This window comes from Antrostomus carolinensis, unplaced genomic scaffold, assembly GCF_000700745.2.
Source record: "Antrostomus carolinensis isolate BGI_N321 unplaced genomic scaffold, ASM70074v2 scaffold10755, whole genome shotgun sequence".
In the NCBI taxonomy this organism is placed as follows: domain Eukaryota; kingdom Metazoa; phylum Chordata; class Aves; order Caprimulgiformes; family Caprimulgidae; genus Antrostomus; species Antrostomus carolinensis.
In genome coordinates, this window is record NW_010314274.1 from 57,675 (window position 1) to 72,091 (window position 14,417).

General features: G+C 35.8%; 1 protein-coding gene across 1 annotated transcript in view; it reads right to left on the minus strand.

Annotated features, from left to right (window-relative positions):
- The window catches only part of ADAMTS19 (ADAM metallopeptidase with thrombospondin type 1 motif 19), a 56,228-nt gene extending 42,367 nt beyond the window's left edge, over window positions 1-13,861 (minus strand). Inside the window, exons 1-5 of the mRNA XM_010167591.2 lie at window positions 13,722-13,861; window positions 12,771-12,921; window positions 6,445-6,546; window positions 3,346-3,476; window positions 1,618-1,787 (exon numbers count right to left, since the gene is read on the minus strand). Of these exons, the coding sequence (XP_010165893.1) occupies window positions 1,618-1,787; window positions 3,346-3,476; window positions 6,445-6,546; window positions 12,771-12,921; window positions 13,722-13,861 (694 nt within the window). The remainder of the gene's footprint in view (window positions 1-1,617; window positions 1,788-3,345; window positions 3,477-6,444; window positions 6,547-12,770; window positions 12,922-13,721) is intronic.
- Between the last annotated feature and the right edge of the window lie 556 nt (window positions 13,862-14,417).

Below are 14,417 nucleotides of genomic sequence, written 5' to 3' on the forward strand. Positions count from 1 at the left end.
ATTTACAAAGTCCACATTAAAAAAAAGACAAAAAACTGAACACATTCTTTCTAACATCTTTAACAAGGTCAGACAATTTTCTACTACATTTCTAGAACATTCTGCAAATAATTTGTAATTTTGAAAGAGAATTTAAAAAGTAATAATGTCCTATGTATCCATGTATTCCTAATGGTCATCATTTATAATAATGAAGTTTGCTTCACTACTGCCAAAGCAATAAGAAATTAAATAAACTAAGTCTCCTCTCAGTGGTCAGCTGTTTTTTTCATACCTTTATTCACAAGTGTACTGACTCAGAACTTCTTCCTAAATCTGTTGCAGATTTTTGAAAGGATAAAGTCAATCTTGAACATGAAATTGATTTCACTTGGACACAATTTTCCCCATTCTGACTTAATACTGACTTCTAGATTCCTGGAGTGCATTTTTATTAGTAAATTAAACAGTTCCAGGAAACATTCATGGGCACTGGAATTCTACTGTCTATACAGCTGAACTGTAAAACAGTCTATGCCACATTTTTTTTTTGCCTGTGCTAACTAGCACTAGCTTGGTCTAGACTGGAAATTGCCATCTGCAAAGGACTATTTCCAAAAATCAGTTTGGATGTCTCCATCCTTTTTAAAGTGCAAAAGAGTTGAAAAGTAGACACAGGACTTCTGTGCCAGGTGATTTACACATCAGAGAGTGGTCTGGGTACATTTAATTTACTAAAATAGACACAGCCTCTGGATATCTCTAGGGGACTGGTGCAAACAGATGTGGTCTCTTTCGCCAACATGTGAAGCCAGTCAGACACAAGCCATCTCCAGCTGAGAAGCATGAATCTCTGCTTGAGTTTGTTCCCTCTGCATGTATCAGCATTTTTGAAAGGAATACAAGATTAACAACCTAAATATTATTTTAAGGACACTGAACTCAAAGAGACAGTAATTCAACAACACTGGACAACTTCAACAGACCATAGGAGACCTCTTTCAAATACAGCAACTATTTTGGACATGGTACACAATTAGTGTCTACAAAAGGCTAAGAGTGCAAATAATTAAGGATTTGGGAACAATATATTTCTATAATACTGGAACTCTTTAGCTGGTGTCCACTTTTTTGTCTCCTGAGGGACACCTCAAGACAACAGGATCTCTCAGAACAAAGATGAAAGCAACCACCAATACTCCTGAAGATGGCACAGGAGAGTGTCAAGATTTTTCATCAGATGACTGAATTATTCCAAGTCAGGCTGGAACCTTTAGATCCACTAGGATATTAAATCATGTGTTCCTGTGCTAAAATGAAATTTAGTAAAACAAAGCAAAACTAATGCAATAGATAAGCACCTATAAAACAGCTGGAGAGAGTTCTCCTTACTATGAAATGAGCTGAATCAAGAATGAGAAACTCAATAGGATTATGAGACAAAAGATTCCACAGCATCTGAAAATACCACCAGATCTTGCCTATGAAATAGAAATGACTTAACAAAAATCTTGGGCTTGGGGTTTGTTTGTTTGTTTGCTTTAGTTTTTACTGTATCTTTCTTAATCAACAACAATACCAAAAAGCTATAAGCCATATGAGCAGATGGTAAGAACATGGGAGATACTTTATACTTACCATCATCGATGACAGCCTGCCATTGGTGCATGTGCTTCTGATATGAAGATCTGACACTGAAAGCCTGGCACTGCCAGTCCCTGAAGGCAGGCACACCAGCAGGACAAGAAGGATTTTCACATACTCTATACTGCATTGTGGGACCGTGACACTCTCCTTCAAGCCCTGAACTAGAAAAGATGGCATAAATATCATGCTTTATTGTTGGCAATGTTTGTCAAATTTACAGCACAGTTTATTTATGCTATACAAAAACTCAATTTAAATAGCAGAATTTTTATGACACATAATATTAAGAAATCCACAAAAAAATCAGTCACAGAACAAAATATATTTGCCTTCTGTTTGTACTGGTTACATTACATGTAACATTCCAGAGAAGCATGAGGACTGGTAAAAGTGTTCAGTAAGGAGAACCTAACTGCAGCTTTCGTATAGCCCAGGTGATTTTTCTGTAGCTGGACTGAGCCAAAGATGCCACTGAAAGGAAGTAAAACCTGCAGATTTGCTACCTCTCCACTTTTACATGTGTGATATTGTGAAGTTCACACAATATGCTTTGTTTATTTTTGGTCACTCCAGTTGTGCTTGCAGGTCCTAATGAACAAATACAAAAGAACAGTGTACTGAAGAAACTGGAGCTAATTATATGGAACCTTGCCTGGAAAAATAAATGAACAAAAGTGAAATTAAGACATCCTTGAATTCTATCCCTAGAAATAGCTTTTAGGCATACAGCTGGAAGTGGCATTTAGAAGGCAGGAAATATTAAAGCATTCTGCATATCTAAGGCTTCTGTTAAACTACCGTGCTTTTGTATAGCCATATCCTCACATTTCTCTGTGCAAACTTCTCTTTTTTAACACCTCTGTCTTTCCTGTCATATTTTTTTTCTCCCCATCTGTTATATTGTCTTTCATCTTTCTCAATTTCCACCCTTTGTTCTACTATTTTCCTAAATCACCTGCCCTATTCTGCCTTGCCTTGCCCTGCCCTGCCCTACCATTCCCTACTCTGGTCTAGTCTAGTATAGTCTAGTCTAGTCTTCTCTACACTTGTCTTCATTACTCAGCTCTACTCTGTTCCCATTTCTCTGCCTATTTATTCTTTTTCTCTTGGTGTATAAAGAACCCATGGAAGAGTACCTAAAACTAAAGTAATTAAGAGGATGTGATCTTGTAGGTAACCACTGAAATATGGTGAAACAGACTCCATTCAAGTCAATGGTAAAAATCCCTTTATCCTCAATAGCACAAGGTTTTCATTTTCATGAGATAAGGAATCTAAATATTGTTTTCAGATATTCTATCTAAATGTCTGTGAAATTGGTAGAAAGGTCTCATTGTAAAAATTGCAATTCCTTGGCTCTCCAAATGAGACAAAAGTAAATTTTCTCCAGCAAAAAACTGAAAGACTAGCATTACACACTGTGCTCTGCAAGTCAAAAATTATGAATTTAACTTTCTGTCGCTTCTTTGGGTGAAGCTTAAAAAGAAAGCTGCATTCCCCTATTAATATTATCTAAGTTAACCTTTTGACAGAAGCAGAAAAGAGGATGTAATAAAAAACCCTGAAATACCTATTCTCCTAATAGTTTTCCAGTATTTATAAAAAAAGAATTGCTTATGTATAGGACAACTATATCTTAATGGGTTTCTGTACTTCAAAGATTTAAATTCTGTTCAGAAATTATGATGAACAGCAATGGAAACCGGAACTTGTTTTTACCCAGGGCATTTGCGTTGTCGACTGCTGATTCCAGTGTCACAAGTACGGCTACAAGGGCTCCACGTGCTCCACTCCCCCTCCATGTGCTCCGCAAAAGAGGTCCGATTGATACACTCTCCAGCCTTACACCACTAGGTGAAAATTCAGCTTTTAGGTAAATAAATCAAGGCGCATGCAAGACAATTCACTGCTCCACAAGCATATGGAAAGCACAACATAAAACATTCTGTTCAATACATAGTTTGCATATGAGTCAGATATATTTTTTCCTTTTTTTTTTTTCTATCCTAGTAAATAAAACAGCCAAAGACCTTTCTTTGTCTCAGTGGCCAAGAAACAAGTGCAACTCTGGTCCACAAGCTTGAACACAAGTTCATTCCCAGCAAATGATAACTCCTGGAATGCCCTGCTCTAAATGGTCCCCAGACCATGCTGTCCCCTTCTTTGAGTCTGACCACTGTCTAGGAAAGCACTTTTGGGTTCTTCCCAAACCCACTGCAGGGATCATCCTCCATCTGAACTGTATGGATGATCACAGCATAGTGTTCAGGGCTATCTTCAGGACTTGTTTCATTCACTATTGCAGTTCCCACATAACCAGCAGGAACTGCATTGTCACTGATTATCCAGTGGCAATTTCAATAGAAGGTTATACTACAAGTAATAGAGAAAATGAGATTTTATTCACAACCTGTATTCAAAGAGAATGGAAACCTCAATAAGCTAGTGTTGAGAAAGTCAAGAGAACTACTGGCATTTATTTAACCAATATTAATAACCATATCAATAATCTCATATGCATATATCATTTCCCAGGACAACTTCAATTTCTCACTCAAAAACTATCGAATCCCTATTGTTATGCTCTATAACCTATGACCATATCTGGTATAAATAATCATTACACTGTAGGAACTAGTACTTCGTCTGCTTATACCAGCTGAATATCTGTCCCAAGTATTATGTAATTTCATCAACTGAAAAGCAATAAGGCTACAAGTAGACAACGAACACTTAATGTCATTCACATCAGTAATTTAACCCATTTCTCTCTGCACTCTGAATTATTAGTGAACTACTGTTATCAATGGATAAAGTCCCTGAAGAAGTCTCATACTTCGAGCACAACAAAACATGTCACTAAAGCAGACAATAATGGTCTTTTTGACTTGCAGTGTCTGTGCTAGATCCTTATCTGGTGATCTTAAACTTCACCTGCAGTTTCAAACTGATCTTCACTGATCAATTGATCTTAATTTTCTCTCTTATATCATGGCATTACAATGATGGCATAATTATACCACCTTTGAAAAGTCTTCACATAGGATGGCTCCATTATTATATTGGATTTGCAACCGGAGGCTACAAATTTTGTAATGCTCTCGGATATGTTTCAGATCAAAAACGGTCACACTTATTTAATGATATTCCTTCAGATATAATAGGTGAAACGGATTTTTTTCTAGCGATAGCATCTGCCTTATGTAGATTCTGAGGGACGCTTATAAATCCTTAACTTAAAAAACAACCAAGTTAGGCTATGCAAATGACATTTCTGTCACTTCCTAAGACCCTAAGAGGAACACAAGACAACAATACTCCATCTCTACAATATGAGTGAAACAAAACAAAGCCAGTGATTTGTGTAAACTGAAACTCATCTTAGACAAATAATAAAGTAAACAAGAAGAATAACCCCTTCTAATTCCCTGAGATGTTTCAGTGATATCTGCTTAGTTTTTTACTACTAGGCATGAATAAGGTATCTCTATAGCCTGGCACAAGGCTCAATGAAACATTCTAATTAGAACCAGTACTTCATCTTAGCCTTACTAATCGTTTACTCGCTACTAGCTAAGCTCTACAACACAGAGCACGGCACTACCTTCCTCACTGGACTTTTCTAGGACCCATGTCACTGCTATATCATAATGCTCCCACAAGTATAAAGTTAGAATGATAACAACTCCGCAATGAGTTGTTATTATTACCTTTTGCAAGTCAGACATTAATACACAAAATGTACACTAATTTCAGGTGCCCAGTTCACAATGGTGATGGTTTCACAATGAAAAATTCTGGGAAGTCTTAATAAAAGGTGCTGCTTTCTTATTCCATACCATATGTACACCAGACTCAATGCAAAGAATGTGACATTGAAAAAAAGGCATGTCCCTGACTTTCCAGGTATTGACTTAAGGCAGAATATCAACTACACACATTCATCAGAATTAAAAGATAACAATAAATTTCATTATTTTAGAGTTACAAAAATGAATAAAGCCTGTTTTTCCTTTAGCACATTAAATTATATTATCTGAACAATTTATCTTACTCAGTTGATTGATTTGTTTATTTTTTTAGGGGGATGATGACAGTCCTGGTGAATGTAATACGATTCAAAAAGCTTATCACTCTTGTGGGAGACTTTTGTCAGCAGAATATAATATATGCATGCTCCTGCTCTGTTATCTCTTTGAAGTTATTTATCTTCATTTACAGTTATATACAGAGATGACAGAGATTATTCAAACAGGAAAGCTGCTGAAGGACATTTGATATAAGTCTGACTTCAGCTGACCATTTAGTTTGTCTTTGAGGGCACACTTTTAATGAAATTTATCACTCTTTTACATGCACTGATACTATAAATACTTCTTTACAAAGCTTATCCTGAAAAGTTTTACCACGAATCAATTCCTTCAATGAGACTATTTCTAAATCTTAAATCATAGCTGAGAACTTTGTATCTTTGGAAGCTCATGTTTCTGCCTACAGTAAGCAGTGCAACAATGACACTTCCTTCATAAACAGTATACAAAACCTAAACAAATTTGAAATAAAACAGTGCAAGCATTAAAACGTTGGTGGCTTTGGCTAACTTTTTAAAAATTCGGTGTTTTTAGGGAAATATACTTTTAATCATATTTATATTATATAATATACAACATATAGTACATTCAACTATATACGTACGATTTTTATGATAGCTGAGGGAAGCAAGAACTTTAAACAAATGCAAAGACCTGTTCAACTTGTTCCCTTAACTGTTAGATGTTTATAAACATGATTTATATTGCTTTTCCAACAGAAACATACCTTTCCAGTGTCACAGTCTGTTCCATCCATTGGTGGATCCAGTTTAGTTTTGCATTCCTTCTCCCTTTCCACCTTACACCACAACCCAGTGCAAATGACATGCTGAAAACCAAACACATAAGTAAGCACAAAATCCATCATCTTATGCAAAATTGTTTTCTGCATGCAGTCCACTAATGCTGTCATAAAGTTACCAGTCTGATGGTACTGGAGTATGTTTAAAGACAGGTTAAGCATGCACAAAAATCAAAGTGGACTTTTACTAATCATGGGCATACAGAACAAGTCAAGTTGGTGTGTTGACAGAGACAGGGAAGAATGGTCTAAGTCTAACCCTAGGGGTCATGGTCTTCGCATACGGCAGATCTGACAAAGAAAAGAGGAACAACTTTGCCCCATGATGTGAAGTCACCACTGTGTAGATGTACCCTCCTAGAGACTGGAAAAGTTATGAGCTTTCTGGGATTTTTTTTTTTAAATTAATTCATATTTTTACTCCTTTTATTTAATGCTCATTCATTTTATTTGAAAGGGATAAAAACTGCACTGTGACAAGCAACAAAAAGGTTTTACAATGAGTCTGTTTCTACATACAGGGACTAATGAGTCTTTGTGCAGCTACACAGAACTATGTTCACTTGATTTGTTTGTGAGAAACATCGAGGCTTCTCTAGGATTTCCAAATCCCCCTTGTTCATACCATTCCAATGATTGTTGCTATCTTGTGCTCTTCCAATGCTTCATGATTCCTATAGAATACATTCATTGCTCTAGAAATATCTCAAAAAAGCAATCAAACCTGATATCCACAAAGAAGACACAAAGTAAACTGACAAATCAGGATGAAATATTTTTGCTGGGAAGAAGAAGAGAAGGGAGAAGAGAAAGGTACTAGGCAGTAGTGAATTTTAGAGATGGAAAGAAAAGCTGCTTATTCTGTCCCTCTTAAGCATCAGAACAAGATAATTTTACCTTCTTCAAAGGAAAGTAAAGCCTTGAAGTATGCTGGCTTGCATTTCCCCAGATTTCCTTGGTAGCCTTCCTTATTTTCCTCTAAAAAGTTCTCCTTCTTCCATGCTTTTCAGTCATTACTTCCTTCTCTTTGCTGTCTTGTTCCCCCCTTACTGGGAAACTGGGTGGAAGTGAAGAGAGGGCATGCGGGGCTCAGTTGTGGCCTGAATGTTACTGCATGTGCAGACTGATTCTCCCCAAATATGTACAGTACTCCCAAAGAGGGGCAAGGAGGATCAGGAAAAGGAACAAGTTGCAGGGAGGATAAAAGGTAAAGATCAGCGTTTTTTTTTTTTAAACTAGGGTTGCTAGATGACGTGCTTTTTCTGACTGAAATTATTTATTGCATTGGTAAACCCAGTAAGGATCTCTGTGCCTTCTACATTAGGCATGAAAAATATGTGATAAATCCTATAGTACCTTGAAAAAAGTCTTATGGCACAAGAAACATAATTCAATAAAAGATTGTGTCTGAACCGAGGAATGGGACAGTTCCAGAGGGAGTCCTGCATGTAAAAATGTCTGTAGCATCAGCTTTCAAAAAAAGTCAAAGATTGTACAGGTCTGAAGCGTTGCACAGAAACAAGAGACAGGATGGCAGCAGTCAGACTCTACTGATTCATCCTGTAACAATTCTGTGCTGAAGCTGAACTAAGACAACAGTTAGCCTATGCATATCCTAAAATATAGCTACAGAAGTCCTATCCTGATCCTGAATAATTTTAACAAGCTTTTTTCAAATATCAAACTGTAAATTCTGTTCTTGTTCAAGGGAGAAAGAACATCGTATCAGCTATGAAATGACAGACTATTGGAACAACTGCACAAAAATAGATGCTAACGTAATGCTCCTAATTAAAATTACTGTTTACAATTTAACTTTTTACATTTGTGGATTTGTGCATGTGTCTGGGGAAAAACCATGATGCACAACTTGGTTTTTTTCATTAGTAACCTGCAACATTGCAGATCAGGAGTGATCTGACAATTAACAGAAATCTGGAGGCCAGTGTCAATATTACAGTCACTCCATAATCAGAGCACAAACTTCTAAACCAGAAATTTACTCCTCTGGGTAGAAATTTTCATTCAGCCCAAGTCACGATAGCTGTTAATGTTCATAAACGTTTACCAGTTATCTATCATAAGCACAGTTCAACAGCCATTACAGTTTTTCAAACTAGCCAACGGAAGTACGAGTCACTGGAGATTATAAACGTATACTCATGACATTAGACTATTTAAAATCTGTAAAATATTTAATTTTGTGTACACTGGAAAACAAAATATTGGCAAGCACACACAAAGGATTTTTTTCTGAAAGAAAATCCCGAGGTTTTAACAGCAAAAGCTTCTAAAACAAAATACGAAAGTCATGATGTACTACAGGAATAGCAGAGGTCATTCCAGCTTTTTGGAATTTTTTTTGAATGAAAAGAGTGAGGTAGGTCTGTGTGCATCAGAGGGATGCTTCTCCAATCATATAAGCATCTGGAAAGAAGGCCCAGTTGAGAGGAAAGAACAGAGACAAAACGAGCATTTCAGAACTGTATTTGTGCAAAGTCAAGATTGTTTACAATGTGGTGGTGGAGATGAGGACAGATATTTCATCAGAGCTATAATATTTCCATGACTTTTGTTCTTTTCATTGTGATCTTTTCCTGAAATGCCCTAAAAACACCATGAAATATAACCAGTCTCCCATTTCTTTGCAAAGGTCACAGCTGTGTTATGACAAGAACTGTTTTAGTGGAAGTGACTAGATAGCATTTGCATCCTGGACTTTAATCTTAAAAACCCAGCCTTACATAGTTCAACAATTAAATTCAACTGTCAAGTTCTAGAATCACATTTAATCATAAAGAACTACTGCTGAGCCATGATCTCACTATCTGTTATGTGAAAGAAAGTTCGGGTCTAATTGATTCTTGTGTGAGACATCATGGGCATAAAAGCAAACTTGGCTCCCTTACAAGATAAGCACGGTGACATGGTATAAATCTTGTACTCTGAGATCTACTCACACTTTTCTCAGGCTCTATAAATTTTGCTTAGGGTATGAAAAAAAGTCTTTGAAATAAAGATGAAAAGGCAAAAATAAAGTCTGGACATGATTCATGAAAGAGGAGTGGGAGGTGCTCACACACGGGAGTAGGCCCTCAATGGTCCCTTCAGTCCTGTGCTTTAGCCATTAAATCATAAAGAGGAATTCCTGATAGCAAGGGAAAATCATTGGCATCTGCAGTGTTTATCAGAGGCTGCCATGTAATGTGACTCTAAATTATCCTAAAATGCTGCTCAGTAATAACATTTGTAGAAAATTACATCTCAGCAGAAATGCATTATTTATTGTACCACTGATATTTATAGATTATTTTTAGACCATTAAGAAAATTATTTTCCATCATTATTCAATGGTTTCTTTGGTTGAAAAGCTGTTACACAGGAAACATTCTTGCTTAGTGTAAAAGACCGCATGGAAGTCTGGTCATCAAATTATCTTTGAATCACAAAAAATGTAAGACTGACATAGTTCATAATTTATCTTCTACATAGTTACACTGAAGTGCATGACTGTTACGCAAGTAGAACATCTCCAAGAAATACTGGGCTACAAATTGTTGCATTTACTGAAGTTCAAATGAATCTTCAAGGAGTACGTTTCTCTCATTTTCTGGCTTGCGGACAACAACTGTAATCACAGTAAATTGTCAGTTACTGGCAGAGTAGAAGACAGTATACAGGGATAGAAGAAAGTAGTTTGGATTTCATGGAAAATTCAGTGGTTGCCAATGTATAATAAAATTATTATTTTAATAAATTAATACTGTAAATAATGAAATACTGTATTCAATTTAGAAAAGTCTTCTAAATGTTGACTTCTCTAATGGCAGACACAATAATCTGCACAATTAATACAGTGAACTTTGAATCACCTTCATAATCTGCAAAATGCAATTATTTGGTAGGTTAAATTCAACGTATTTGTTATTTCCATCTGACATCCTTGTATTTTAGAGGGAGATAATGAAATTAGCTACTGACTAACAGCTAACTTTATGGAGGTTGGCAACGGAGCTTTGGAGAACTTCTCTTCTGCCTCAGTGCCCTCACCAGATTGTCTCTGTTCCATCCTTAGTGACTTTTATTAATTTTTATCTAATTCCTAATAGATCCAAAGCTCTCAAAGATGGATTACAATAATTTTGTGGTTCAGTATTTGCTTATATGGTTTCTGGTTCAGGGTTACCAGTTTTGCCAAGGATTTTGATAAAACTGCAGAAGGTTCTTCCCTTTGCTCTCTTCTCAGAAACTGTTATCACATTCTCCTTTTCTTACTGTTAAGATCATGAGGTTATCAAGGAATAGACTTGGTTTACAAAGAAGATTAAAAATTAAATTGCAGTTTGTCCTTAAAAAAGCATAGCTGAAAAGACCATTGGCCTTTCATATTATCTTGCGTCATTACTCGGTTCTTTCTTCAAAGCAAGCTCACTTATCTTTGGATTTAAGTTACAATGGTATCCTAATACTAGTATTTAATAGGAATTTTCCTAAACTAATCATTTTAACATAAGGTAATGGAAAAAAAGGGGGATGATAATTGACCTAGCTGAAATGTGTCCTCTTAGATACAAAATACTGGAAGAGGAGAAATGATTGAAGATTATTAGAAATGGACAATAGGTACCAGCATCCAGAGCCTAAGTACTCTTTGTGCAAACAGATGAATACTACCAGAGTATTGTTAACTGAATTTAACTTCTTAACATTTCTAAAATAATAATGGAAACCAACGAAACCTAGGAGTCAGGACCTGGAGAGAAGAATATTCACTGAATTTAAATACCTGAATTAGAACTGAACTCAAGGGTATTAAAGAAGGGGAAACGCTCAGAGAAGTTAACAGCGTATAAAGGTACCAGGCAACAGCAAATCTAAAGTTTTTACCATCTCTTAAATTACTGTTTAAATTCTTTTATTTGGTAAAGAAGACCTAGAAGAAATAATGGGTGGAGAACGCTTTTTTATTTTCTGGTTCAAAATAGGTTTCTAGAGAATGAGAAACCAAAATCACATCTTTTAATTGAAAACAAAGTACTAAAAAACAAGAAACAGACTGAAATTAATGAAAAAGGCACTTGGAAGTAATTAAGAACATTTGTATAATCATTATATTGAGCTCTACTGCTCATCTCTCAGAGTGAATATGTTTTCAATCAGACAGTTGAAATAATAACCAGTAATGTCCAGCTCCTTTTTTGTCAGCTATGCCACTCAATATGCGGTAGTCATATATGTATTCCAACGTTTCCTTTGAGAGCCTTTATGACAAAGATTATTCTCACTGAAACTTGCTAAAGAAAGAGTACTATGTCCAAGCTGAAAAGATGAATAGAACTGAAGAACTAAAGTAAGGAATTATGTTTTCATATTAAATATTCCTGACCTTTCCAGGTTATCTGTCTACTCTGACTCTGCTGAAATTCTATTTCACAGTCCCTCCTAGCCCCCATTCTATCTGCCCATACTCATGCTCTTTACACATTTGTAATAGCATCCACCCATCTTCTCTTCATTACCTTCTCAAAGGTGTCCCAACATGTTTCATACCTGTCCTGCTGACAATATGAAAGGACTATTTTTTTTTCTTACAATGCTTCTTCAGTCAGACATCTACTAATATTAAGCCATAAAATTATGAAGAGCTCTTCAATTTTGTTAATCGTTCTTTTCAAGGTTAATACATAGTGACACTGTTTCATGCAATGGCATGAAGCAATTTCAGCAAACTCACTCAAGTACTGGAACTCCTGTTGCCATGGCAATGCACAGCTCTGCCAGGGCTCACAGAGGACAGCTGGGAGGTAGGCTATATTCAGCAGTACAGAGAGCCCAGCTAACACCACTGTTCTCCCTTGGAGCTTGCACAGGCACAGCATACGCTATTTAAGGGCAGATATGGAGGTTCAATACTCAAAACATAATGAAATGGAACCTACACACAAAATCTGGTCCCAGTGGAATAAACTGCAAATATTCTATTCACTGCAATGAGGTGACTTCACACTATGACATTTTATATTTCTGAAGTACAAGGAACATATCAGTATGCTATGGTACAACATGTTTCAGGATTTTGGGAGATTCAAAGCAAGCCTTACAAAATAAACAAATGAAAATGTTCATCTTAACTTCAGAAAGCAAAGTGTAAACTTCTCATTTTGAAGGTTCTGTTTTCTTTCTCTCGAACACATGCACAAAAATATTTCTCATAGAAAAATGAGTTGGCAGGTGTACACACTCATCCTTACCTGCATTTCTTGGCAAAAGGAAGCGGTTGGTCCAAAAAGAATCTGACACTGTTCATCTGCATTGTACGTCATTCCTGGGAGTTTGGAGGGAATAATCACAGAATTGAGGCTCTGAGGATTCGTCTGTAGCAGACAGGTACTGGCCTTTGACCTGGCAATATGCAGAGATTCATACACTGAACAATACTGAAGAGTCTGATGGACATGCTGACTTAAACATGCATTTGACATCAGAAAAATGCAGACTCTTTTTAGACGTTTTATTCATCAGCATTGGGCTGTCATTCAGAGATATGACTCCATATAAATTCACATTCACTTACACTTCATTGGTGTAAGTTAATGGTGTGTTCTGATGTTGCACATTTGCGGAAAGACAATATAATTTATCAGCTATAATTGAATTTCAAGAAAGCCCTAGACAACATCTTATTGTAAAATTTACTTAACTGATTGAGGTCTGGATAGAGATTTAAACAATTATTTAAAAGCAGACAATCTATAATGCATAGGCATTTGTGTAGCTTAGTTTTCACACCTAGAAAGATCTCAAATTAAAATTTCAGTTTATATATATATGTATATATCTATATATATATATATGAACACACACATTTAAAAATACATATATTTCTGAACTGGTAGTAGGAAATTTAACTTTTCTCAAAAACCGGAGAACTGAAGAAAAAATGTTTGAAAATACTTAAGCCTGTTAGAAAAACAAGTCATGGTTTTGATTTCTGTCAAGATTTAGTACAAATGTGTCAGTCTGATACATCTAACTTATACTAACTATTGCAGTGTGATGATTTAAATTATTTTGATGGGCTATACAAACACAGGTTTCCCACAGAAGTGGTAAAAATTATTGAAAACTTGTTATTTCAGGATATTTATTGCAACTATTTGTATATGACATCCAGTAAGAGTTCTTTTTCTTGAATTATATACCTGAGAAATTTTTCCAGATCTTCCCTGCTGCATCGAGACCATGAAACATCCCCAAGATTCTGTCCTTTAATCCACTCCCCAGACATGATATGGAGACCATCTGCACAGGATGGGTGGTCATTGTCGTGGTTTATCCCCATGCTGAATTTTGAAGTTATTAAAAATAAATCAAAGCACAACAAAATAAGTAGTTTTCAAAATGTTTATAAGTTAAAATTCTTGCAAGAGGCAATGAAAAACTCTTGTATATCACATGTAGGAAATCTTTTTGATTCTTTTGCATTATAGCTTTCACAGAACCACATGGAACCGTGTGTGGAGGACAATTCTATACTGAAATGAGAAAGTGAAGCCTCATTCATTTGATGAGAAATACTACATTCTAATCAGCTATTCAACATATACTTCAGACAACTTTTTGCATGTTCAGAACAACTACTGCATGTTTAATTAACTGTACTTCTCATGCTAATGGGCAACAAAAATGCTGGAAATCTACTTTTTGAGATCAGTGAATCATTCTATATTGTGGCAGTTTTTCTATCTCAATTCCATATGGAACTGCTTTGCTGAAATCTTATAGAATAATACTATGCTTACTAGTTTAATGCATGATTATCATATCTAAAGAAAAAACACCTAAATGTGTTTTCAATGTCTACTGTTAGAAATAACATTGTTGAAGCAATTATACTG